Here is a 27,187-nt window from a genome sequence, read left to right on the forward strand (position 1 = left end):
GAATAGATTATCCATGTTTGTCCCATTGAAATAATGTTCTATTTTATAAGGGAGACAAGAATAGCAGCATCACAAAGTTTAAACAGTAACATATGATGTTATAAACATCAGATATAACTTTTGCACACAGTCAACATGGATTCCATTTTCACCAGTGTTTTAAAATAGCAGTGTGAACACATCAAGTGTCACATCAAAGAGTTATGTTTACCACTCTATCCCCATGCCTGGCCTGGCTTACAATGATTTATAATACGGTATTCTTAAAAAGACATGGTATACATTCTGCCGGATACGTGGGAAGAGTTCATTGCATCCACCAAGTCTCAGCTTTATAACCATGCCCAATATAACCGTTGGAGGTCATTGTTTTGATTGATTGGTTTAATTACTTTATTAGCAGTTTGCAAAAAACAGATCAGGAAAGTACAGTTCAATACACGGTTTGCTAAGAGGATTTTAAACATAAGAAAGCCTATGTTGTGTTTCCATTGGGGTCCTCTGTACTTAGTATAGTCAGATGTAAGTTTAGGAAAATCCTATCCTAATAGGTATGAGTACCTGAATATTCACCCATGTTTACTTAGATTTAAATGTGTTATTCTTAAAAAAGGAAGGACAAAAAGTTATACAATATTTAATAAGTTTGAAGTGGCTGTATGTGTGTGTGTGTGTGTGGGGGGGGGGGGGGGTGAAGGAGTGGGGAGGGTAAAGGAGGGTGGGGGGCTGCAACTTTTTAGGCAACGCCCAGTGCAGAGCAGGCTGCCTGTCTTCCTATACGTCCTCAGAACACAGATAAATAAGCATGGCTTCGGCGTTCAGTATCACTTCTGTTCTGTTTTACTCAACAGTTATATAAAAATGTCAGGCCGAGGTAAGGGAGGTAAGGGTCTTGGAAAAGGAGGCGCCAAGCGCCATCGCAAAGTGCTTCGTGATAACATCCAGGGGATCACAAAGCCCGCTATCCGCCGTCTGGCTCGCCGTGGTGGTGTGAAGCGTATCTCCGGTCTGATCTATGAGGAGACCCGTGGTGTCCTCAAGGTTTTCCTGGAGAACGTGATCCGTGACGCCGTCACCTACACCGAGCACGCCAAGAGAAAGACTGTGACCGCCATGGATGTTGTCTATGCTCTGAAGAGACAGGGGCGCACTCTGTACGGCTTCGGCGGATAAATGACTATCTGACTTCTACCAACAACCCAAAGGCTCTTTTAAGAGCCACCCACACTATCTGTATAGAGTTTGTTCCTCATGAAATGTGATTGGCTTGGCTTAAGGTTATTTATGAAAACAAGTAACCGCTTGCTTCGTGAAACGTTTATATAACTATGATTCATGTACAGAGGTCTTACGAGCTTTGAATGGTCTTGTAATATGAATGAAATGTAATGAAGGCACTTTGTCAGGGTCCGCTCATTAATTCCGGCATCCCATTATTCTGACCCTTAGGGTTAGTTATGGGGGGGGTGGAGTCGAAATATTTGCATGTCTACTATACTTAAACAGTCAAGAACCTGTTCACATTTACATGTGATATTCACAGAGTCGCCAGTGGGGGGGCAGGGTTGGACCAGGGAAAGGTAGACTCGTGGCCATGATGCAACATGCCACTTATTTGTTTTATAATAAATGATCTAACTATCACGACAGTAAAAGTTAAGGGTGTACAACTCACTTTGCACATTGAACTTGTGGAAATCTTCCAGCAAGCTATACACATTAAATTCCAGGCGGTTAAGTAATATAACACGAATGTAACTGTTAAAAGAAAAGACGCTTTATAAATCTAAGATTAAGATGGGGAAACCAATGTCCATTGGTCCAGCATTTTCTGTATCGTCTAGTCTAGAGAGTGACTTTATTTGACCGTGCTTCAATAGCTTTTTTTTTCGACTACAACAGTTGAACGCAATTAGATTCACACCCACTTGCCAGTAACCATGTCATAATCCCTGAGTCAGATAATGAATAAATTGAGTTCCCATACCGGGAGTCGAATCCGGCCCGCCTGGGTGAAAATACGGAATCCTAACCGCTATAGTCCATATGGGACTGCATAATGTTGTTATGCACTTAATTCATGCCACAAATTTACACACGGCTCCAAGTTTGAGTTTGAAGTCAGAGACCCCACTCATCCCAGCTATAATGAACATGATCAAATAAAATATTTGATTGCTTTGTGTGGTACAACTGGTCAGGGACATGGGTCATGGAAGTATCATCTCGGATTGTAATAGTCTGCAGTTAGTGGACTGACTAGAGATTATACTGTATACATGATGCATCAATAGAAAGTGTGTTACAACTAGATTGAAATTGGAGCGTGGAATAGAACTATTCATTCCAATCAAAATATAGATTTACCCTAAATGTTTATTATACTTTATCCCTAGTCTATATTTTAGCGGGACAAATGGATGATGCAGGCGGGAGAGCACTATGCAGAAACAAAGACAGAGTGCAAGACACCTCCCTCTGTGGGTCACATAAGCAGTGGCACCAATCATGTGCTGGGAGTCGCACACTTCATTTGCATTGGCCGGGTATAAATACTGGTGCGACACCGCTCTTATGTTACTTCTATTTTCAATCCATTGAGATAGAGCCATGCCTGAACCCGCCGCCAAGCCAGCTCCCAAGAAGGGCTCCAAGAAAGCCGTCACCAAGACCGCCGCCAAGGGCGGTAAGAAACGCAGAAAGTCCAGGAAGGAGAGCTACGCCATCTACATCTACAAGGTCATGAAGCAGGTTCACCCTGACACCGGTATCTCTTCTAAGGCCATGGGCATCATGAACTCCTTTGTCAACGACATCTTCGAGCGCATCGCCGGTGAAGCCTCTAAACTGGCCAACTATAACAAGCGCCGCACAATCTCATCCAGGGAGATTCAGACCGCCGTCCGCCTGCTGCTCCCCGGTGAGCTGGCTAAGCACGCCGTGTCTGAGGGCACCAAGGCTGTCACCAAGTACACCAGCGCCAAGTAAACTGCATAGTTTGCTTTAAACACAAAGGTCCTTTTAAGGGCCACCCATATTATCAAGGAGGAGTATATTCATATTGTAGCCTGTGGGACCTCCCAGCCGGCGTCAGTTCACAGCTGCAACCAATGCCTAATGATTAGTATAAAAGTATCTGGTAGGGAGCTGAGCGGTGCGGTAAACTGTAATCAGTATCGAAATCACCTGCCGTCACGCTGAGCTGGGGAGGAACATTGGTAGGCAAACATTTATATGTGCGGCGACTTTGTAACGTTTATCGATTTTATAGTTGTATTTAAGTTGCATTTGTTTATGTAGTTGTGAGCTGAAGGCTGCTGTGGCATGACCCGTGTTCCATAGTAGTAGGTAGGCACACGCCATGGCAACATTCTAAATCTAATGAATAATGGTGGTGTATTATTGACATTGATATGTAACACTTTGCAGATTGCCAAGGCGTTGTCTGCCGATGCCCCATGGTTTATTGTCCTTATTAGTTTATATGCTTTTGTGTTTTTTAGTTATTGTATTTTGTTTAATCTGGCTGCTTCCCATCTAAGCACAGTTATCCTGACAGAGCATTCAGTTATATTACATCAGTAGCCTATGTATACTATGTGCAACATGGTGTGACCCAATTGGGTTCTATGTATACAGGTTCGCTGGCCTGCCCAGGTTCCTAACTGTTGATCAGTATTTGTCTTGCTATATTTTGCTCTTGCTATATCTTTTGCTCTTCTAACCTCATAGATTTTATTAAATAAAGATCAGTACTATGTACTATGATTTTATACTCTGTGTTTGTCATTCATTTGACAGCTTGACTGTGGAAACCTTATATGCTGTTTATTGAGTTCCCTTTAACTCAGCCTAACTAAAGGGTGGCGTAGTCTATTTACGCCATAATATGTTTGTACATTAAATAGTGATTTAAAGTCTTTGAACTATTTGGTTCCAAGACTATACCATCAAAATATTTTTTTATTTTTGTAAAACTTCAGTTGATTACAGTTTGGGCATTCTGTGGTTCTCACGAAGCAACTCCATTTAACTACTCCTCTTACAGGGAGTTTCCTATGTACTGTTAGCCACATAACATCGTGTATGGTCCCTGTAACAAGGCCGCTGTTAAAACGCTTCACTAGGCGTTTACTTTGCTCCTGTGAGCAATCTTTAAAATTCACAAGTCCTCCTTATAATGCCTCACTTATGAAATTGTAAAAATTTGTTTGACTGGGTGCCCCAGTTAATATTCAAAGTGCTATGTTTAGTTGTGAAATCTCCATATGTCACTTTGTAGTATGGCAGTGACGATCTGCCCCTGCCCCTATGTTTCTCCCACTTTTGGGGGTCTGCCACCCAGGTTGCTCCACACAGAATGCCCCTAGACACATTTTTACAAAAGGCAATTAACAATTTGTTGCCAACATCCAGTGTGCCAAGTCCTCCCTCTAAAGTGCTTTTGTACATGAGGGCTCGTTTCGTCACCTCACAGTTGTTGCCCCATATCAACCGTGCACACATCCTATTTATTCTTTTGATACATCTCTCAGGTGGCGGAAACATTTTAGCCAGAAACAACAATTTAGATAAAACAAAAGTTTTCACTATCAATATTCTTGATTTATAGTTTGTCCCTAACTTTCCATTTCTCTATTTCTTCTTGAATCTCTGCTTCTTTTCTGTCCCAGTTTTTCTGTACACAGTCTATGTTGCTAAGAATTATTCCTAGGATTTTCATTTCATCTTTCACCTCCATGAGCGAGTCTGGCTTCTCATTCTCCTATCCATAAAGCCTCCGTTTTCGCCTCATTCAACTTAGCCCCCGCGGCTTGCTTGTAGAGGCGAACGTGCTCTCTAACAAAATCAAGTTCATTTTGTTTTTTTATGAAGGCTGTGACGTTGTCCGTGTACGCGGACACCTTGGCCACTGTTCCACCAACTTGGACACCTATTCTGTTATCATTCTTTATTCTGTTAAGTAAAGGGCTGATGGCTAAAATATAGAGTGCCGCACTCAGTGGGCAGCCCTGTTTTACCCCTTTCTGGATATTGATACATTTAGACGTCCTTCCATGTACCTTAACCGCCACCTGAGACGTGGCATATAACACTTTTATTATTTTGATAAAATCCTGTGGAAAACCATACTTTTCTAAAACGCACCATAAGTACTCTCAGGGTCGGTTGCACCAAAAGGGATTAAATAAAGCTTAGTTTAGGGTTAATCAAAGATTTGTTGATCTAGGATTTATTTTAATTCGAGTTGTGTTGCACCACTTAATTTTAAGCATTGCTTAACAAATCTGTGATTTAAATCCTTAACCTGTGATTAAAACGTTAAACAGTGATTAAAACTTTAAACAGTGATTATTTCATGGATTAAACTTTGTTGTGTGTCCGCCATCTTGGATTTGCGCTGTAAATAAAAAGGAATACTTCTTCTCTTGAGCCAAATATCATTAGAATTACTTTTTATTCACTTTTGAGATAATGTGGGCAGGCGTGTTATAAATATCTCTTTGAGCTACTCTTTCGTTTTCATGGAGCCATCTGATATATGCTGCCATGTTTACATTTAAACCACCTGTACTGCAAGTTTAAAATTAATCCCTTACTGACATTTAAATTGGAGTTTAAAGTAGTGGTGCAACAGGATTAACATTAATCCAGGTTTACTGTGAAAATGAAAACCAAGATTAAAAGGATGGTTTAAAACTAAACCTGGTTAGTGGAAACTAGGTTTAAAGTTTGGTGCAACTGGATTAATAGATAAACCTTGATTTAAACCAGGTTAAAGCTTAATCCCTCTTGGTGCAACCGACCCTCAGTCTACAAAATCAAAAGCTCTTTTTTGGTCAAAACCAACAATAAAAAGGCTTGGCTTGTGGCTTTCAGTTATCATCTCTCTGATCCTATTAAGGTTATCCCACATCATACGTCCTTTAATAGCACATGTTTGTTCTTTTTCTATTATTTCATTTAAAACTGAATTTAGTCTCATCATTATTGATAGGGTTCAATCTGAACCCTATGAATAAGGCATGAGCCCAAGAAAGATGAAAAGATGGTTTGGTACTAAGACCCCCCAATACCCGTCCAGTCAACACCCAAAGAAATGTGAGTCAGACACCTGGTACGTCCAAAAATGATCAGTCTGTATTGCTCGACTGTGTACACGGAGGCAGTACAAGTTACAGACAATTATAAAAATCACACACTAAAGTTGTACTAACAAACAACGGTATTTATACACAGTTGGACTTCAATGACATCAGACATGGGTGCATCCTTATGATTGGCTTTAAGACCCTCAGACGTAGGATGGGAGTCGTAGGATGGACAGGCGTTAAGTCTTAATATTAAGTTGTTGTTCATCTTAGGGTGTCCTTGTGTACAATTCTCGGTTCCATAAACAAGTTGTTCCTTCGATATCATAGGACATGTGTATGGTTTTATCTGTGACAGGATGACAGCTGACAGAGTAAATTAGTGACAATATCCCGGTCATACAGATCATCTTATACAGATACAGGTCATTTGGCATTTAATCACAAAGTGTTGACCAAGACATGTTTTTTACTGATTGGAAACATATGGAGCCAGCACCAGATAGCAAATATGGAGCCAGCTACATGGCCTTGGTAGAGAAAGTATAGTAGAGTTACAAAAGGCATGTTTAAAAGACTGAAGTACAGGCCCAAAAAGACATCACTATATTAATTTGACTGGTTAGATCGATATTTCTAGATCATATCAATCTGGTCCACAAAACATATCCATCAATTATTATTTTGGCGAGGATCTTATATTCTATATTTGATAATGTGATCTGTCATTTTTTAAATAATTTTCATTGCCTTTTTTAAAGATCAGAGAGATGGTACCCTGATAAAAGCCGTCATGCAAACAATTTTTTATTCTGTCATTAAAAGCAGAGGCCAATATATCATAAAGTCCATTGGCAAACACCTGGTAAAATTCAGAGGGAAGCCCGTCTGGACTGGGTGATTTCCCTCTGTCTAAGAGTGAAATAGCTTTTCTTACTTGTCTAAGAGTGAAATAGCTTTTCTTACTTCTTCCCTGGTGATATCACCAAGTAGAGTTGCAAAATGCACTTCATCCATTTTTTTAACCTCTGATAAAAAGGCCTCTGCTTCCAATGAACTACCAACATTACAATACATTTCTTCAAAATGTTCAACAATGAAATCCATAATTTCATTATCTTTTCCCACAATGTGGCCATTTTTATTTCTCAAAGAATTAATACAATTAAAATCCTATCTTTCTTTATATTTCTATGTGACCTTTTGGATATTAGCTGGTTCGTCCATATCGAACCCTACCTGGACTTTAACTGCATTAATGTATGCGTTATTAAACACCATTAAAGTACTATTAATTTCTTCCAGATTCTTCTCGTCTTGTTCCGTTATTGGGCCACGTTTACATTTAATATCCACAAATGATTGCATTAATTTCTCATATTCTTTATTTTGTTCTTTGTTTAAAATTTGCATTTTAAAATTAGGTGTCTTTTTAAGCACCTCTTCATTTCTTCCCACAACTCAACATTTGACTCAGTGAACACTCTTAAGTCCTTCACTCTATTTATCTCAGCTTTAACACTCTGTATTATCTCCGGATTTACTAAACAATGAATGTTCAGCTTCTAGTTATTCTGTCTATCCTGAAAACGAACAGTGGCTCTCACAGCGAGGTGGTCAGAATTAACCAAGGCCTCCGTTGTATATCCGCGTCTATCCGCGTCTTGACCCTCGTGTCAAAACGTGTATAGCCAGATGCATTTGGGTATAATACCCTAAAAGTATCTTTCATGTCAAAGCACTCACATGTTTCCTTCAACGCTTTATTTGCTCTTTCCAAATTAAAGGGAGTTGTTGGTATCCTGTCCTTAATATCTGTTATTGAATTAAAATTGTACCGTGACCTCCACACAATACTTAATTACTCAATTAAAAAAAAAAGCTGTATCTTATCGCAGCGTTGCGGGGTTGTATATCCGCTTCCGTACAATACAGTCTAAAACAAGAAGTCGGCCTGGTATTAATTCTCGTTTTCTTTGAATTATTACATTTTTTGTATCAAACAACAAACAAGATACCCACTCCATCTGCCCTGTCACCACCAATCGAAAATTCAGACCTCCCATGGGACCAGGACTCTCTTACACTTTTAACATCGTCCAGTGAGAAAATAACTGCTCTACATATTTTTGATGCGGCTTCCATCATGTGGGCTGCGGCGAATCTGCCTCTCCCAGGCCCTCTGCCAGGTACCTGCTGCCGTTTCGCGCCCGCTGCAGGCTCGGCTCTGCCAGGCACCTCAGTTGTTACTCCGCCTCCTCCTGGCTCCTCCTCTGCACTGGGTGTGTCATGGTCAGGCTGCAGGGTGCTGCTGTCCTCCTCGCTGTGTGTCGGCTGTGGAGTGCTGGCTCCGCCTGCTCTCGGTGTAGCCAGGTCAGGCTCCGGCTGCAGGGTGCTGCTCTCCTCCTCGCCGTCTGCTGGCTGTGGAGTGCTGGCTCCATCTGGCTCCACAGAGGGTGCACTCAGCATCATTCTGACAGTCCTTCGACTTGTGGCCCAGATTCCCACATCTCCAGCATTTTACCTTCTGACAGGCTCTGACTTGCTGCTCCGTGCTGTTGCAAATGAAACATCTCGTCTCCTGCCCCGGGTAGGTAACCCGGCCGTTGTATGGGCCCAGGGAAACAGAGCTGGGCAGGGACACCTGTTGGTTGTTGGCGTCTTATCTCCACCTTGTACTTCCGGACTCCATACCAGATTCCAAATTGATCCATTGGTCTATATGCCTGCCCAAGGATATTACAGTACCTTTTCAGATACAGCTCCACATCATGGTCTGAGACCCGGCCGGTCCAGAACTTGACCACAACATTGACTGTGTCAATACTGACAGAGGACTCGATGTATGCTCTTGTATGTCAAAGCATATTGCTCCAGGAAACGACGCAGTGTCGCTTCAAGGAAAAAGCATAACTCAAACTCACGCCTGTTTGGCAAGTCAATGAAAGACTATATGTCCTTCGCACTCACAAGATTAGATTTAAAGAGCAATTCCTTGCCCACTTACTCCCGTGTGTGGGGGGGGGGGGGTTCTCCTACCCGGTATATTTCAACCTTGCCCAGTTATGGACAAACCGGGAGGCGAAAGTAGCTGTCATGTTTGGACATTAGCCACCGGTTTTCCCTCTTCCACTCATGATGTACGTTATTTCTAAAGGTTTACTGTGAAGAAATGTTCCTTCCACTTACCCTCTGCAGACCTGTCTGCAAACAGTGTACTGAATTTCCGTAAAGATCCTTCACGGTGGAAACAGAGTTCAAACTCTTTCCGATTCGGCAGAGCAATAAAACAGTATAGTTCACTCACTTCCAGCCACCTGGTAGGTACTGAACAGATACTGTCCAACCACGTTTCTGCTTGGAGGCTCTCCAGAACCGATACATTTTATCCGAGCCCAGGAGCGTCCCGCCCGGTCTTGGGCCTCCCCCGGTGGGGTCTTTTCTCTATATTTGTGCTCTGTTCACCGTCCTTTAAGGTGTCAGATATGGAGAAATAGAGACCGCAGGCACCACGGGTGCCCGCGGCCTTATTCACTGTCATTGTTCAGTGTCAATTTCCTCCCTTACTTTTTATATATACTTTATTGAAAATTATTCAGGGCTCCCCCCCTTTTACAATGTTAATAGGTGCCATGGTGTCAGTTTCTTTTTTCGTGCGTCACATTTAATTTCCAAAAACCCTTCTTTTCTGTCTTGCCAAACCTCAAAAGAACTACTACTGCTAGGTGATCTGAATTGACCAAAACATGTGTCTTATAGTGTATAGGGATAATATCCTCATTTACATATATGCGATCTATCCTCGTCTTGACATTTCTGTCAAAGCGAGTATAGCCGACCTCAGTTGGATGCAACATCCTAAAAACATCACCCACACCACAAAATTCGCTCATTGTTTTAAGTGCGATACCTTCTCTATTGCATTCAAGTGTTGAGCAGAAATCCTATCATTATCCTATAATTATTATATGCATTAAAATCTCCACATAGTATAGTATAATAACCAACTGTTAACAACTATAATTTCTTAAACATTCGTACTTTCGTAGCTGCATCCGGAGGAGTATACACATTTATAATTCTCATTTTTAAGTTTTGATAAAAACAGTCTACTAATAAAATTATCCCTGGAATAATTTCTCTCGCTCTTTTAATTTCAGCTTTACTCTTAAAAAATATGCCTATGCCATCAGCCAATAGACATAATCGAAGTGCCTTTTTCCCATTTTAACGTTACATCTGCAATGTCCTCCCGAGCAGTTAGTCGCAGTTCTTGTGCGCATATAATATCATAAATAGTGTTGTGCAATATGTCCATTTCAATCTTTCTATTTTCCATCGACTTGATACCTCTCACGTTACAAGTGATGATAGAGAGTGTAGACATGAAGATATTAAGTTAGTGGCATTCATTTTCTTTTATAACTTTTGTCAACTTCATTTGCCAGAGGCTCCCCTCCACTAAAAGCCATCTCACTGCTTCTCGAGTTGCCACTACTCAGCTCATCGCTTGCCGAGTCATACTCGGACTCATCGCCTCGCTCTTCCTGCTGTTGCTCGCCGGTCCCCCCCTCATCCCCCACGCCTGAGGAATCAGACCAGGCCGGCAGCAGCTCGTTGACAGCCCTCTCTAGTTGTTTGACAGCCTCCTCCGTCTCCTCCGCTGCTGCGATCTCCGGAAGACAGGGACGCTGTTGTCTCCCCGCAGCAGCCTCTCTGGCTCTTTCTGCAGCCGCTTTCATGTTGGCTGCGGCGAAACTGCCGTTCCCTCGTCCTCTTCCTCTGCCAGGCGCGGCTTGTTGTTGTTTTACGACCGCTGCCATCTCACCAGTCACCTGCCGCTGGTTCGCCTCCGTTGTTGTCTCCTCCTCCTCCGCACAGACCGGGCCTACTTCCTCTCCCGGTACCTCGTCTCCCGGGATCACCAGTAGTGCAGGCTCCGTCTGCACGGTGCGGCTCTGCCCACTGTTAGCCGACAGTGGGGTGTTGGCGTCAGCCGGTGGCGGCGGTCTGGTGCGCCCCAGTAGACCGACGAAGCGGATCTGCTGCTCCTCGGCTCGCTCTTTCCTCTCTGCTCGTGCCTTGTTGCTGTAGGACTGAGGGCACTGGAAAAACTACTGCATTCAGCGTCATTCGAACACTCTTTGGCTTTATGGCCCAAAGTCCCACATCTCCAGCACTTCACCTGCGTGCATTCACGGACCTGGTGCTCCGTGCTGTTGCACACAAAACACCGCGTCTGCTGCCCAGGATAATGAATCCGCCCGTTGTATGGGCCCAGGGAAATAGAGCTTGGCAGTGACATATGTTGGTTGTTTGCATCGTGGTTGAGCTAAACTTTGTACTTCCGTACTCCATACCAGATCCCAAACTGGTCGACTGGCTTGTATGGCTGCTCTCTGACAAAACAGTACCGTTTTAGGTACAGCTCCACATCATGGTCTGAGACCCGGCCGGTCCAGAACTTCACCACGACGTTCACTGTCCCTATATTGACTGAGGATTCAATGGACCAGTCCATCCATGTATCCTGCATCTTGTCAACATCATATTGTTCCAGGAAGCGACGGAGTGTCGACTCCTGATAGAAGCATAGTTCGAACTCGCGTCGGTTTGGCAAGGCAATAAATGAATAAATGTCCTTTGCACATACTAAGTGCAAAGGACTCTTTATTATAAAATGGTATAGTGAAAATAGCCAATCTACTGTACAAGCTCTCGTCGCGAAGCGTTGTGAGCTAGTTGTCTAGATTGTCTAGTTTCAACTGTTTGTTTTGTATTGTTTTTGTTTTCAAATGGGGCCTATAAGTGATTCATTCATAATGTATTTTGGTACGTTCGGGTCACGGGGAGACACACACAAAAAATGTCTCTTTTGGGTCCCGAGCTAAAACGTTTGGGAAACACTGAAATTGACACAGAATTGCTTTGTATAGAGCTGCTATTATACACATAGTTTGTATATATTGTTGTACACATATAGAAATGTTTGATGATAGCCCATCAGTTTAACATAATGTGCATGTACAGCATGTGGCTTATTCGCCTTGTGCTTCTCTAGGTTAACACAATTGTCAGATGCAGAACTTGAAATTGTTTATTGCCATACAGCAGTGGTTCTCAAGGTCCGGCCCGTGGACCAAATAGACCCCTTACAGGTCGGTAACTCTGAGAGTGTACACTCTCTGAGTTAAATAAGCACAGAGAATTGTACAGTATAGATTAGGATTCCAGAATAGTTATGCATTAGGATGCCCATTGGATACAATGTTTTAATTTCTGGGACCCCCAATTTACACGACTACCATTCCATTTGTACAGGTGTGTCCTCGGGACCCTACTTTGAGAACCAGTGACATACAGTATCGTTGCAATACGTTTTGTGTGGAGCAGAATGTTACGAACAGCCCTCTCTTCATGGGCTCCATTCTGCCATGATGGTAATGCTGAACAGTTCAGTCTAAAAACTGGTTTGATGCTGGTACTGTAGATGAGTCAGTGGACGCAGTCCAGAGTCTATGGATGAACTGGATCTGATTCCAGTTCCCCCAAAAAAGTATCTCCAGGCTAAAATACATACATGTAGATGGGATGATTCTAGAGTTAAAATGTGTTTGTGTGACAGCGAGCCCACGGGCAGAGCACTGCAAAAACTAACCAAGCGTAGCAAGTGATTTTATAATTTACCATACGTACTCGAGGCTCACCCTAGTCGGGAAAGATGCAAAGTTGGCAATGCATGTTCCACCCGGTTATGTGGACCCTTTGTATCTGTTGTCAGAGTACCCGCTATACCCGTCTGTTTGACTGTGTCCCTTTTATGGCGATTCTGTATCTATCTGTCTGTGTCTCCTTTTCCCTTTTTAAATATACTTTATTGTATTTTCACCAGTTTACAAAGTATGCATGGCCACACAACATGGCAATATACATCAATACATATTTGCAATATACATCAATGCATATTTACAAAAATATAGTGCTTTTTTTTTTTTTACAGTGTTAATAGGTGCCATGGTGTCAGTTTCTTTTTTCGTGCGTCCAGAGTTCTTTATCTTTTGAGTTCAGTTTGGACTTGTTTGAAGACCACCTCTCCTCTTTGTGGCAGCGGTGGCCTAGTGGTTAGAGGGGCGGCCTTGATACCGGAAGGTCCCTAGTTCGATTCCCCAATTCATCACATCAATCATGAATCACCGCTGAATAGCCCTTGAGCAAGGCTTCCATGCAGGGTCCGGCTGGAAACAAGCTTCGTGCTTAGTCCGACACCCTGGGTAAACAACAAACTTTGCTTTGCTTCCCGAGATGGCCTCCTGGTGAATTACCATGGCACACCTGGTTTTCCACAACTTGTCTACAACAGTGCAAATAATAGTCCAGTAAAAGTCCTGTTCTACTGCAGACACTCTTTCCTCAAAGACCCCATACATGGCAGAAATGTAACCAATCTTAATTTTAAAACCAATTTGTGGCAACCTCCCCCACACAAACCTAGATCTCGGACAGTCTACAAGCAGGTGCTCTATTGTCTCATCTGCGTCACAATTTAGTATTGGGCATTTAACGGTTTTAACGAAGCAGCTCCATTTGACCACTGCTCGTACTGCTAGTACCCCCTCCTTTGCGCTTTTTAAATATACTTTATTGTAATTTCACAGATTTACAAAGTATGCATGGCCACACAACATGGCAATAAACATATCAATACAAGGCAATATACATCAATAAAAAGAGTTCTTTTTCTTTTCTTCTTTTTAAAAAAAAAAGAATATTTTGATGGTATAGTCTTGGAATAAAATAGTTCAAAGACTTTAAATCACTATTAAATGTACAAACATATGAATATACTCCTCTTTGATAATATGGGTGGCCCTTAAAAGGACCTTTGTGTTTAAAGCAAACTATGCAGTTTACTTGGCGCTGGTGTACTTGGTGACAGCCTTGGTGCCCTCAGACACGGCGTGCTTAGCCAGCTCACCGGGGAGCAGCAGGCGGACGGCGGTCTGAATCTCCCTGGATGAGATTGTGCGGCGCTTGTTATAGTTGGCCAGTTTAGAGGCTTCACCGGCGATGCGCTCGAAGATGTCGTTGACAAAGGAGTTCATGATGCCCATGGCCTTAGAAGAGATACCGGTGTCAGGGTGAACCTGCTTCATGACCTTGTAGATGTAGATGGCGTAGCTCTCCTTCCTGGACTTTCTGCGTTTCTTACCGCCCTTGGCGGCGGTCTTGGTGACGGCTTTCTTGGAGCCCTTCTTGGGAGCTGGCTTGGCGGCGGGTTCAGGCATGGCTCTATCTCAATGGATTGAAAATAGAAGTAACATAAGAGCGGTGTCGCACCAGTATTTATACCCGGCCAATGCAAATGAAGTGTGCGACTCCCAGCACATGATTGGTGCCACTGCTTATGTGACCCACAGAGGGAGGTGTCTTGCACTCTGTCTTTGTTTCTGCATAGTGCTCTCCCGCCTGCATCATCCATTTGTCCCGCTAAAATATAGACTAGGGATAAAGTATAATAAACATTTAGGGTAAATCTATATTTTGATTGGAATGAATAGTTCTATTCCACGCTCCAATTTCAATCTAGTTGTAACACACTTTCTATTGATGCATCATGTATACAGTATAATCTCTAGTCAGTCCACTAACTGCAGACTATTACAATCCGAGATGATACTTCCATGACCCATGTCCCTGACCAGTTGTACCACACAAAGCAATCAAATATTTTATTTGATCATGTTCATTATAGCTGGGATGAGTGGGGTCTCTGACTTCAAACTCAAACTTGGAGCCGTGTGTAAATTTGTGGCATGAATTAAGTGCATAACAACATTATGCAGTCCCATATGGACTATAGCGGTTAGGATTCCGTATTTTCACCCAGGCGGGCCGGATTCGACTCCCGGTATGGGAACTCAATTTATTCATTATCTGACTCAGGGATTATGACATGGTTACTGGCAAGTGGGTGTGAATCTAATTGCGTTCAACTGTTGTAGTCGAAAAAAAAAGCTATTGAAGCACGGTCAAATAAAGTCACTCTCTAGACTAGACGATACAGAAAATGCTGGACCAATGGACATTGGTTTCCCCATCTTAATCTTAGATTTATAAAGCGTCTTTTCTTTTAACAGTTACATTCGTGTTATATTACTTAACCGCCTGGAATTTAATGTGTATAGCTTGCTGGAAGATTTCCACAAGTTCAATGTGCAAAGTGAGTTGTACACCCTTAACTTTTACTGTCGTGATAGTTAGATCATTTATTATAAAACAAATAAGTGGCATGTTGCATCATGGCCACGAGTCTACCTTTCCCTGGTCCAACCCTGCCCCCCCACTGGCGACTCTGTGAATATCACATGTAAATGTGAACAGGTTCTTGACTGTTTAAGTATAGTAGACATGCAAATATTTCGACTCCACCCCCCCCATAACTAACCCTAAGGGTCAGAATAATGGGATGCCGGAATTAATGAGCGGACCCTGACAAAGTGCCTTCATTACATTTCATTCATATTACAAGACCATTCAAAGCTCGTAAGACCTCTGTACATGAATCATAGTTATATAAACGTTTCACGAAGCAAGCGGTTACTTGTTTTCATAAATAACCTTAAGCCAAGCCAATCACATTTCATGAGGAACAAACTCTATACAGATAGTGTGGGTGGCTCTTAAAAGAGCCTTTGGGTTGTTGGTAGAAGTCAGATAGTCATTTATCCGCCGAAGCCGTACAGAGTGCGCCCCTGTCTCTTCAGAGCATAGACAACATCCATGGCGGTCACAGTCTTTCTCTTGGCGTGCTCGGTGTAGGTGACGGCGTCACGGATCACGTTCTCCAGGAAAACCTTGAGGACACCACGGGTCTCCTCATAGATCAGACCGGAGATACGCTTCACACCACCACGGCGAGCCAGACGGCGGATAGCGGGCTTTGTGATCCCCTGGATGTTATCACGAAGCACTTTGCGATGGCGCTTGGCGCCTCCTTTTCCAAGACCCTTACCTCCCTTACCTCGGCCTGACATTTTTATATAACTGTTGAGTAAAACAGAACAGAAGTGATACTGAACGCCGAAGCCATGCTTATTTATCTGTGTTCTGAGGACGTATAGGAAGACAGGCAGCCTGCTCTGCACTGGGCGTTGCCTAAAAAGTTGCAGCCCCCCACCCTCCTTTACCCTCCCCACTCCTTCACCCCCCCCCCCCCCCACACACACACACACACATACAGCCACTTCAAACTTATTAAATATTGTATAACTTTTTGTCCTTCCTTTTTTAAGAATAACACATTTAAATCTAAGTAAACATGGGTGAATATTCAGGTACTCATACCTATTAGGATAGGATTTTCCTAAACTTACATCTGACTATACTAAGTACAGAGGACCCCAATGGAAACACAACATAGGCTTTCTTATGTTTAAAATCCTCTTAGCAAACCGTGTATTGAACTGTACTTTCCTGATCTGTTTTTTGCAAACTGCTAATAAAGTAATTAAACCAATCAATCAAAACAATGACCTCCAACGGTTATATTGGGCATGGTTATAAAGCTGAGACTTGGTGGATGCAATGAACTCTTCCCACGTATCCGGCAGAATGTATACCATGTCTTTTTAAGAATACCGTATTATAAATCATTGTAAGCCAGGCCAGGCATGGGGATAGAGTGGTAAACATAACTCTTTGATGTGACACTTGATGTGTTCACACTGCTATTTTAAAACACTGGTGAAAATGGAATCCATGTTGACTGTGTGCAAAAGTTATATCTGATGTTTATAACATCATATGTTACTGTTTAAACTTTGTGATGCTGCTATTCTTGTCTCCCTTATAAAATAGAACATTATTTCAATGGGACAAACATGGATAATCTATTCTAGGTGTTCATTTTCACTGAGCTCTAGAATATTTCAAATGCATCACCTGGGGCTGAAGTGACTAAAATAGGCTACATAATGAGACCTTAAAAGAATAAGACATTTAGAAAGACAAATAAAACAGTGGGCTCTGTAATTAATAATTACAGTATTATTATTAATACAAAATCTACAAATCAGCCTAGTTTTCATTTTCATGGGCTCTGTTTTAGTTGGTTTGTTAAACTAATAAACATCTTTTTGGCTTTCATCCGTCTCCCTTGTCTTTTGTAATGGCTTCTAGATAAGGGTTATAACAGCATCCCTTTCTGAGTTTGTCCTTACCCTTCACACTTGCAAGTAAGCAAAAGTGTGTGCTCTTACCTGCTGTTTTTGTAAAACATGTCCATCTATGTATGTGAATAAATGTGTGGATGTTTACTATCCATTGCTGTGTATAGTAGGTGTACTCAAGTAACATTTTGAATGCATTACTTTGTTGTACTTCTACATTGCGTTATTGTTGCTTAAAGGGCCACATCACCCATTTTCATATAATTGGTCCTCTATTGCTCATTGTAATATGGTCAAAAAAATTGTCTCTACTCCATGTCATTTTGGATTTGATCCAAAAACGTAAATGTCAATCATCAATAGCGAAACCAAATATTTAAGGGTTAATACATTTAGCTAAAGGTTATTATTATTGGGGGGGGGGGGGCGTTATAAAGCTTTTTTTACTCAAAAGTAACGGTGGAGACAGTATCTGGCAGGAGAGCTGAGGAGACACAGCTAACTCCAAAACATGTTACCAATGGTTCATGTATTTGGCTGCGGATCCCCCCCCTGCAGGTCTACAAGCTCATAGCGCAGCACTATGAGCTTATAAATGTACCTTTGAATAGCCAAATATACCAAAAATGTGGATAAAGTGGTTAAAATGACTGTGACGCTATATTAACTGGTGGTCCCCGGACCACTAGTGCATGCTCATTAAACATGTGAGAAAGAGGAAATCTCTTGTAAAACGTTGTGGTTGGCTCTTAAAAGAGCCTTTTGAGGATAATCTGAGATGGTTTATAACAGTTTACTTCTTTTTGGGAGCTGCCTTCTTTGCTGCCTTGGGTTTGGCAACCTTCTTGGCTGGAGCTTTCTTGGCTGCTGCGGGCTTCTTGGCTACTTTCTTGGGGCTCTTGGTGGCTTTCTTCGGGCTTTTAGCTGCTACTTTCTTGGCGGCAGGCTTCTTGGCTTTCTTCGGCGATTTCTTAGCGGCTACGGGCTTCTTTGCTGCCACCTTCTTCTTTGGCTTTTTAGCCGCGGCGGGTTTCTTGGCAACAGCAGGCTTCTTTGCTTTGACAGCTTTCTTAACAGCAGGCTTCTTCGCTTTTACTGCTACAACTTTCTTGTTCATCTTGAAAGAGCCAGATGCGCCGGTACCTTTGGTCTGAACCAGAGTGCCTTTTGCTACCAGGCTCTTGACGGCGATCTTGACGCGGGCCTTGTTCTTCTCCACATCGTAGCCGCCGGCAACAAGAGCTTTCTTGACCGCAGCCAGGGATACACCGCTCCGTTCCTTGGAGGCGGACACGGCCTTGACGACAAGCTCAGCGACGCTGGGGCCGGTCTTCTTGGGTCGGGGAGCTGCCTTCTTCTTGGCGGCCTTGGCCGGAGCCGGAGCTGGAGCTGGTGCGACTTCTGCCATGATTCTATCAAATTCGGGTAGTAGCTTGTCTCGTCGACTCGGTACGGTAGACTAGACTGGTGTAGAACACACTGAAGGGGCCGGACTTAAACACAACATGAGAACCATGTAGAGTCATCGCACACAGAGCCCCTCTTCTCTAGGTGGCTTAATGTGCCACTTGTGTTTTCTCCTCGACAAAAACAACATATTATGAACGACTGTGTATATTATGAAATATAAAAAAGGGCACACCTTCTGGCACACAAGTGCCTTTTTGTCATGGACATTATTTGAGACGCGAAGCATGCTCTCGTTTTGTATTGAAAGGCTCAACATCTGACTCTTCGAGGGACAAAACACAACTCCTCCATCATTTTCCTTCTAAAACGATGTTAAACTATGCTACATTAACACCAATCCTCTTAATCCTCTTTGCAGACATACCAGACGACAGGATAACATAAACTATACTCTTGTTTTATTATCCGTTTAGTTATAAATAGAAGGTTTTCTGACCTTAGTAAACACACGCCAGTTGATGTCAGTGACTCCCATTGACAGCTATTGAATGGTGGAAAGCTTTGTTCATTTGTGGACGAATAACGTACTGTGAGTAATTAACATCTGATCAAACTAAAGTAAAGAAAATAAAGCTTATCTTATACAATCAACTGTCGCTGTCTGTACCTTGCTTATCACCATATTAGGCCTGATAACCGTATAGCAGCAGGGGACAGAACTGTTCAGTAAATATATCACAAGTGAACCAGTTGCTGTAAGTTATTTTCTTGGGTATAAAGCTACCTGATACTTTATTAACAGTTTGCTAATAGTACAGTGGAACAATTTTACAATGATGCTAAAAGGATAAAACAAAAAGCCCTAGGGGCTTGTTTTACGATATACAAGACATCATCAACACTATAGTAGCAATAAACGCACAACAAACAGTTTTTTTTTTGGGGCGGGGGGCATTTCTGGTGTTGGGCTTAGATTTGTTTTGTTTTTTTATTTTATTTTTTTATTTAACTTTAAATGCAAACTCGGAAAAAGGAAAAAGTCTTATTATTACCTATAACTACAGATCACTCTCTGATCAAAGTACACTAAACAAGAGAGAGAGAGTGTGTGTGTGTGTGTGTGTGTGTGTGTGTGTGTGTGTGTGTGTGTGTGTGTGTGTGTGTGTGTGTGTGTGTGTGTGTGTGTGTGTGTGTGTGTGTGTGTGTGTGTGTGTGTGTGTGTGTGTGTGTGTGTGTGTGTGTGTGTGTGTGTGTGTGTGTGTGTTGTACTTTTGAGAACAACAGTACATGGAAGTACAAAGTCACAATACAAGGTCTACTAAACTGGAAGACTCATTAAGCACTGAGCTTGTTTAAGATGAGATCCAATCCATCCAATCCTAGCAAAATGAGCAGGGGTTAGATGGGTTTTGTGATTGAGGCCAAGAAGTAGCCTTACTAGTTTGTTTTGGGATGTTTGGGGCCTTGTTTTAAGGCCTTGGCGGTGTTGTGATACCATGAGGAGCATGCATAATCGTAATAACCTTGTATGAGGGCCCCTGCAAGAATCTTCAGAGTATTCTTACTGACTAGACGTCCAACCCTATACAAAAGGCGTATTCTTTGGTTGACCTTTTTGATCACTCTTTCAGCGTTTTTGTTACCGGAGAGGTTTGCCTCCAAGATGGAACCCAAGTAGGTAAGTTCCTCCTTTCTTGTGATAACAACATCACCCAGTGGGCAAAACAGTGTCTGTGTGCGTGTACCTACTGCAAGTAGGTACTGAACAATGCCATTTGGTATTGCATCATGCCCCACCTGGTTATGCAATGACCGTTGGCAGAATACCCGTCTCTATAATGCCTATGCATATGTCGTAACCCCATTATAACTCAATTGAGAATGTTATAGACTCATTGTTCACGAAATATATAAATGTTTTAATTGAAAAAAACAAAGAACACACACACACACACACACACACACACACACACACACACATATATATATATATATATATATATATATATATATATATATATATATACAGCAGTCATGAGAACCAGGGTAAATTATGGGATTTAGAGGGCTCTATATTCACCTTACAATTCGTTTTATTTTGTGTTTACCATGGACTAGAGATGATGGGGAGACTTGTTACTGATCAAATAGCCCAGTAGAGCATTCCATGATTACCTTTTAAATGCAATAAAAACATCAACGACCTTTAAAATGGCATGAACATATAGTAAGTTCTATATTATTACTGCTATGATTACAGCCATAGCGTTATGGCTTATATAACTACAACGGGTTTCATATGTGGAAATCTTTTAAAGAAATAAGTGGGTGGCTCTTAAAAGAGCCGTTTTGGGGGTTTGTCAGTGATCTACAAGTTTAAGCACGTTCTCCACGGATACGACGGGCCAGCTGGATGTCTTTGGGCATGATGGTCACCCTCTTTGCGTGGATGGCGCACAGATTGGTGTCTTCAAACAGACCGACCAGATAAGCCTCGGCTGACTCCTGGAGAGCCATGACAGCGGAGCTCTGGAAGCGCAGGTCGGTTTTGAAGTCCTGGGCGATCTCCCTCACCAGGCGCTGGAAGGGCAGCTTACGGATCAGCAGCTCGGTGGATTTCTGGTAACGACGGATCTCCCTCAGAGCCACTGTACCAGGACGGTAACGGTGAGGCTTCTTCACTCCACCGGTTGCCGGTGCGCTCTTACGTGCAGCTTTGGTGGCGAGCTGCTTCCTGGGGGCTTTGCCACCGGTGGACTTGCGGGCGGTTTGCTTGGTTCTTGCCATTTCTCTCTGTTTGACTCTGCAGAGTTAAAAGTTGTGATGAAACGAGTGCACACTCCTGCGCTTTATCTCTGCGGCTCTAAGACGCCGTCTTTCTCTGATTGGTCTCTGGTCAGGAACCTCCTTGTTTGGGGAGGAACCAGAGTTTAGACTGGGAGGAACCGATCACGTCACGAGTCTAGTGCTGATTGGTGGGGAGCTCATACACAGTCAGCCCGCGCTCTCATTCATGGTCAGGGACCTCCTTCTCTGGGAGGAACCGTTCACGCCACTAGTAGTGATTGGAGGAGAACTCATACTCACTCACCCCGCGCTCTCATTCATATTTATGATTGGTGGGGCGCTCACAGACAGTACTTGAGTTGAAGATATAAAACGTTTCGTGTTCCTTCTCATCAGCACATTTCTTCGTAGTTAAACTCAAAGAAATAAAGCAAAAAAATGTCAGGAAGAGGTAAGACCGGAGGAAAATCCAGGGCGAAGGCTAAGACCCGCTCATCTCGTGCCGGGCTCCAGTTCCCCGTGGGTCGTGTCCACAGACTGCTGCGTAAAGGCAACTATGCCCAGAGAGTCGGTGCCGGCGCCCCAGTCTATCTGGCGGCTGTTCTCGAATATCTGACCGCTGAGATCCTGGAGCTGGCTGGAAACGCTGCCCGTGACAACAAGAAGTCTCGTATCATCCCCCGTCATCTCCAGCTGGCCGTCCGCAACGACGAGGAGCTCAACAGGCTGCTGGGCGGAGTGACCATCGCTCAGGGCGGTGTGCTGCCCAACATCCAGGCTGTTCTGCTTCCCAAGAAGACCGAGAAAGCCGCCAAGAAATAAATCTACTTCATTTGACACGGCAAACCCCACAAAGGCTCTTTTAAGAGCCACCCACTGTTTCTATATTGAGAGTTCTTTCTTATTACCCCTTCACTTCTTTGCTGCAACAGCAGTTAAACATGTTATTATATAATAACATTGAAAAGCTATCTAGTAACTAGAGTTTTCAAAATAGTAGTGGAGCACTATTTCCCTCGGAGATGTAGTGGAGTAGAAAGTATTGCAAATACTCTAATAAAAAAAACACAAAATTACAAAATAATAAAGACATTTGAGTACGTGTACTTGGTTACTTTACACCTGTCTTCGTTTCTGCTAAATGTTTTCCCGCCTACATGCTCTATTGTCACTCGAATTTAGAGGGACGAAGTTTATAACATTTTTCAAATGTTATAGGACCAGCACTGCGCGAATAAGCTAACTTTTCTTTGTCACATCATATTTCATTGTAAATGCTTCTCCGCTATAAGAGTATAAAACAACGTATATCCTAACGTTATATGTATATATTAGTTAATTTGCACAATCATCTGCATGGACAGATCTAAACATCGCTTTTAAATGTTTTGGGTTTGTCTGGTCTTTTAGGTGTTGAATGTTTAAATGCAGATTTGAGACATTTGGGTTGCTTTTTGTAAGTGTAGTCCATGTCACTTGAAAGCGTTTTTATGTGATGTGATTTGCACGGGAAGAATTCCTGCCTCTTGGACAAAACTAAGAATGCGCGTCATACATCTTGATTAGAGAGTTATCTTTAAACGCTATCCTTTTCAAAGTGATATGAATCAGAATTGACAATCAAAACTACGCGGATAAACTCTTCCGTGAAAAGATGGGTGGTCCTTAAAAGGACCGTTGTTTTCGTGTCAGATTAACAGTTTACTTGGAGCTGGTGTACTTGGTGACAGCCTTGGTGCCCTCAGACACAGCGTGCTTGGCCAGCTCACCGGGGAGCAGCAGGCGGACGGCGGTCTGGATCTCCCTGGATGAGATGGTGCGTTTCTTGTTGTAGTGTCCCAGACGAGAGGCTTCACCGGCGATGCGCTCGAAGATGTCGTTGACAAAGGAGTTCATGATGCCCATGGCCTTGGAAGAGATACCGGTGTCAGGGTGGACCTGCTTCATAACCTTGTATATGTAGATGGCGTAACTCTCCTTCCTGGACTTTCTGCGCTTCTTACCGCCCTTTGCGGCGGATTTGGTGACGGCTTTCTTAGAGCCCTTCTTGGGCGCTGGCTTAGCAACTTCAGGCATTTTAGTGACACTCAAAGTAGTGGCAAAGAATGAATTTAAAGTTAGTTATCGCACCAGTATTTATACAGAGCCATGCAAATCTAGTGTGTGACTCCCAGCATAGGATTGGCTGATCTTGCCACAAAGAGGGTGGTGTCTTTGCTTCTGCATAATGTTTTCCCGCTCGTATGCTCTATTGTCCCTGTAACATTTTGAGGGACGTGTAATAAGGGATGTATCATTTATTTCAAAAGTCATTTGGTTATTGTTATGTTTCTGCTTTGATCTTCAAACTACAGTACAGCGTGTCATGTTTACTACTGTCCACTCTGTTTTGGTGCCCAGATTTCCCTAGTGCCCAGAATGTTTTGGTATAACACATAATACACTTCTTATTATCAATAAACTACTAACAGCAAATAAATAATGAAAATTATTATTGTCTCCGCCGGGCCGAAGGCATGGCGGAGACAATAATAGTGTTTTCGTTGGATTTTCGATGTCCCCCCCCTCCCCCCTAGCCAAGCTAACATTGGTCAAGCTTCACGTGACACGTGACAATATGTTGAAAAGATGTGCTTTGATTGGCTTGCGAGACGCATGACGAAATACATACCTGTAAATAGGTGAATCACTTCGGAGCGCTGCGGTGCGCGTTCCGAAGTGACATCAGTGCCATCAGCCAAGCTAACATTTAGTGGTTACATGTCGCCTTTACGACATGTCGCCTTTCTGACGTTAACGAACCCTATACCTAACCCTAACCGCACGCGGAAGCCACTAGTCAGAGTCGCGAGATGTCGGAATGGAAGGCGGTTACCCATTTAGTCAGGAGATATTAGCAGAAAAAGTTCCAATCTTGGAATAAATTCCTTACCAAAAATCCTGCTGCTGGCGGGCTTCCTGGTGCTCAGGAACAGTCAGGAACAGCACTTTTCAGTACAAACTGAGATTACAGCTGAGATCACAGCTGAGATCACACAATGCAACTAACTCTCATTACGCAAACTGAAGAAGCAGGAAATTATCGTCTGAAACCTCATGAAGAAGCAACGGCGCAATGCCGACAGCAGAAGGCCAAAGCTAAGAAACAGATACAAAGACCACTTGAATCCCCAAATGACAAAAAAACAAAGACGAGCCACAAATGCTGACAACATGACACAGCAAAGATTGCTACATTCTCTGGAAGAAAGAGTACAAGAGTCTGTAAAGAACATAGAAAGGAAAAGAAGGCACTGCTCACAGTGCCTTCAGTAACTTTGAACACTGTTTCAGAGACATAGCGAATTTCATTGTTGTCTCCGCCAGGAGACTATGTTTTCGTTCTCGTCCTTCCGTGTGTCCACCAAGCTAACATTGGTCAAGCTTCACGTGACACGTGACAATATGTTGAAAGGGTGTGCTTTGATTGGCTAGCGAGACGCATGATGAAATAGAGACCTATAAATAGGTGTGTCACTTCAAAAGATCATTTATATCTTTTGAAGTGAGGTAATACAGGATTAATCAGGAACAGTACTGGCGGAGACCTGTGCTCCGAGGAGCACATTTTCTAGTTATTATTATTATAATAATATAGACCCCTGGGGGTCTCCGTGAAGGGGTTCCCTTGCCAAATTAGTTGAATAGCACCACTTAACGACTTAAACCCTATTCGATTGTTAAGACGTGACGTTGCGCCCCGCTAGAATAACTTCCGGGTCCAAGTGTTTTAATGTTAATAATAATAATGTTAAATCATAATAATAAATAAATACTTTGTACTTCTATGATATTAGCCTTAAGACCCTTATTAACCCTCAATGGTTCATTTCTGAAAAAGGAGGTTATTGTAAAAAGATTTACGGGTTCCAACATGTTGTTTACAATGAAGAGTGGACGGCGCTGGTGCCTTTTGGACCCGGACGTGACATCGGACTACAAAATTACGTCAGACTTAAGAACCGAATGGGCTGTTTGAAAACAGCTCATCGACAAGCTCATGAGAGCTTGAGCTTGTCGATCAGTGTGAAAATGTTGGTATATTTTTTTGAAACATTTTAGTAACATGCATCTTGTATGTGGGTGTGATATAGAATTATTGATCTTCACCTTTTCAGGTTGATGTTCTCATGTTGGTACCTGATTCTAGCTCTTCAGGCTGATATTAATTCGTTAATTCATTATTATTAATTGATCATGTGTAATTAATTGATTATCTTCTTCTATGCTTAGAAAAAATAGAGAACCTGGTACACTGGCAGTATGGTGTGTTGTTTGTATTATTCATATATCATAGCAACATTGTGTATTGAGAATTGGGGGGTCAGTGATAAAATGGGGTTGGCAAGAAGTCTCTTACATTTTGTAGTCATGTTTGGTTTGTAGCTATTGGAAAAGACACGTGCACCATTTCTGCACAGAATGTCAAAATGAGAAATATTGAATATTGTATCCACTTTAAGTGAATGAAGGTGTTCTCTTACGTGTTTAAGTTATTACACTGCAATAGAGGCTTATATTTTATTCCATGTTTCCTTATTCCACAGTATTCCTGTATATTGTCATATTCCTATGACAAATACAGGTTACAACACTTGATAATGTAGCTACAGTCAAATTATACTCTCTAAAAGAGCACTTACAGTTATTACTATTCCTTTTCTATGATGTTTTTGCATAGTATTGTATATTTGCAGACCTTGAATTGAACTGTAATTTCCTGTGCTTTTTCTTTGCAAACTGCTAATAAAGTATTTAATCAATCAAAAATGGTGAAGAAAGTGACACTGAAAATAAAGCATGAGTGTCCTTAAGGTCAATACAAATTGTAATGTTTTTTAAAAATGAAATGGTGCTTTATTGAATTCCACCTGACAATTAATCAGGATAAAAATGTAGGTCATTTTGAATGTTTTCTCATGCCAATAAAAGCTCCTTTGAATTGGATGTGCTTGTGCAAGAGAAAGAGTGGGGTTGATAGGGAGAAAGGCTTGCCACTAGATACAGCAGAGGATCAGCCAATAGGCTATATGAGACAAAGTTCTCTCTCCTCTCCCAATACGTGAGGGCCCCGTGTTTTTTCGATTACTTTTTTCATTATTCTTTTTTTTTTTTCATTTTCCCCCAAAAATATTAAAAATAAATGAAGCAAGTAGAGTATTTTTTTTCACAGGGTGGTGTGATGCCCAACATCCAGGCTGTTCTGCTCCCCAAGAAGACAGAGAAAGCCGCCAAGAAATAAATATCCCTCATTCGATTGAACAATCCCCACAAAGGCTATTTTAAGAGCCACCCACTGTTTCTATATTAAGAGTTAATTCTTATTATCCATGTTCTTGTTTACTTGCTGCAACAGCAGTTAATAATGAATTGCAAAAACATAATATTATATACGTGAATGAGCTAACAACTTATGTGTGTCAAATCAGTCTTTCTGTGTACACAATGTAGTGAAGTGAATGCACTCATGCATCATATATTTTGAGGTCAGATCACTCGCTATATGCGTGTGTATAACTACACGTATATTCGAATGTAATATAGGTACATATATATAGGCCCACTATAATATGTACACTATATATAGACCTCATTAAAATCATGTATAAGTGCTTCATACATCACGGGGATTGTTGCAGAGTTTCTCATCTAATCTATATACATTAAGGAGTCAAATGCTTCATTGGCGCA

General features: G+C 42.2%; 8 protein-coding genes across 8 annotated transcripts; 3 read left to right on the plus strand and 5 right to left on the minus strand.

The window, feature by feature from the left end:
• Positions 1 to 861: 861 nt before the first annotated feature.
• LOC311059009 (histone H4) lies at positions 862 to 1,173 on the plus strand (the record flags this gene model as incomplete). The annotated part of the gene is made up of 1 exon (XM_084076586.1): positions 862 to 1,173. The coding sequence occupies one exon, from the start codon at positions 862 to 864 to the stop codon at positions 1,171 to 1,173; it is 312 nt and encodes a 103-aa protein (XP_083932712.1).
• A 1,437-nt stretch (positions 1,174 to 2,610) lies between these two features.
• LOC311058395 (histone H2B 1.2-like) lies at positions 2,611 to 2,988 on the plus strand (the record flags this gene model as incomplete). Its single annotated transcript, XM_084075832.1, has 1 exon — positions 2,611 to 2,988. One exon carries the CDS (start codon positions 2,611 to 2,613, stop codon positions 2,986 to 2,988), a length of 378 nt encoding a protein of 125 aa, XP_083931958.1.
• Positions 2,989 to 13,999: 11,011 nt separating this feature from the next.
• LOC311058392 (histone H2B 1.2-like) lies at positions 14,000 to 14,377 on the minus strand (the record flags this gene model as incomplete). The annotated part of the gene is made up of 1 exon (XM_084075829.1): positions 14,000 to 14,377. One exon carries the CDS (start codon positions 14,375 to 14,377, stop codon positions 14,000 to 14,002), a length of 378 nt encoding a protein of 125 aa, XP_083931955.1.
• Positions 14,378 to 15,814: 1,437 nt separating this feature from the next.
• Positions 15,815 to 16,126, minus strand: LOC311058752 (histone H4; the record flags this gene model as incomplete). The annotated part of the gene is made up of 1 exon (XM_084076221.1): positions 15,815 to 16,126. One exon carries the CDS (start codon positions 16,124 to 16,126, stop codon positions 15,815 to 15,817), a length of 312 nt encoding a protein of 103 aa, XP_083932347.1.
• Positions 16,127 to 18,053: 1,927 nt separating this feature from the next.
• LOC311058366 (histone H1-like) lies at positions 18,054 to 18,668 on the minus strand (the record flags this gene model as incomplete). Its single annotated transcript, XM_084075803.1, has 1 exon — positions 18,054 to 18,668. One exon carries the CDS (start codon positions 18,666 to 18,668, stop codon positions 18,054 to 18,056), a length of 615 nt encoding a protein of 204 aa, XP_083931929.1.
• A 2,378-nt stretch (positions 18,669 to 21,046) lies between these two features.
• Positions 21,047 to 21,457, minus strand: LOC311058374 (histone H3.2; the record flags this gene model as incomplete). Its single annotated transcript, XM_084075811.1, has 1 exon — positions 21,047 to 21,457. One exon carries the CDS (start codon positions 21,455 to 21,457, stop codon positions 21,047 to 21,049), a length of 411 nt encoding a protein of 136 aa, XP_083931937.1.
• A 438-nt stretch (positions 21,458 to 21,895) lies between these two features.
• On the plus strand, positions 21,896 to 22,279 carry LOC311058386 (histone H2A-like; the record flags this gene model as incomplete). The annotated part of the gene is made up of 1 exon (XM_084075823.1): positions 21,896 to 22,279. One exon carries the CDS (start codon positions 21,896 to 21,898, stop codon positions 22,277 to 22,279), a length of 384 nt encoding a protein of 127 aa, XP_083931949.1.
• Positions 22,280 to 23,158: 879 nt separating this feature from the next.
• LOC311058397 (histone H2B-like) lies at positions 23,159 to 23,533 on the minus strand (the record flags this gene model as incomplete). Its single annotated transcript, XM_084075834.1, has 1 exon — positions 23,159 to 23,533. The coding sequence occupies one exon, from the start codon at positions 23,531 to 23,533 to the stop codon at positions 23,159 to 23,161; it is 375 nt and encodes a 124-aa protein (XP_083931960.1).
• Between the last annotated feature and the right edge of the window lie 3,654 nt (positions 23,534 to 27,187).

Source organism: Gymnoscopelus microlampas (assembly GCF_963454915.1).
Source record: "Gymnoscopelus microlampas genome assembly, chromosome: 13".
NCBI classification, from domain to species: domain Eukaryota; kingdom Metazoa; phylum Chordata; class Actinopteri; order Myctophiformes; family Myctophidae; genus Gymnoscopelus; species Gymnoscopelus microlampas.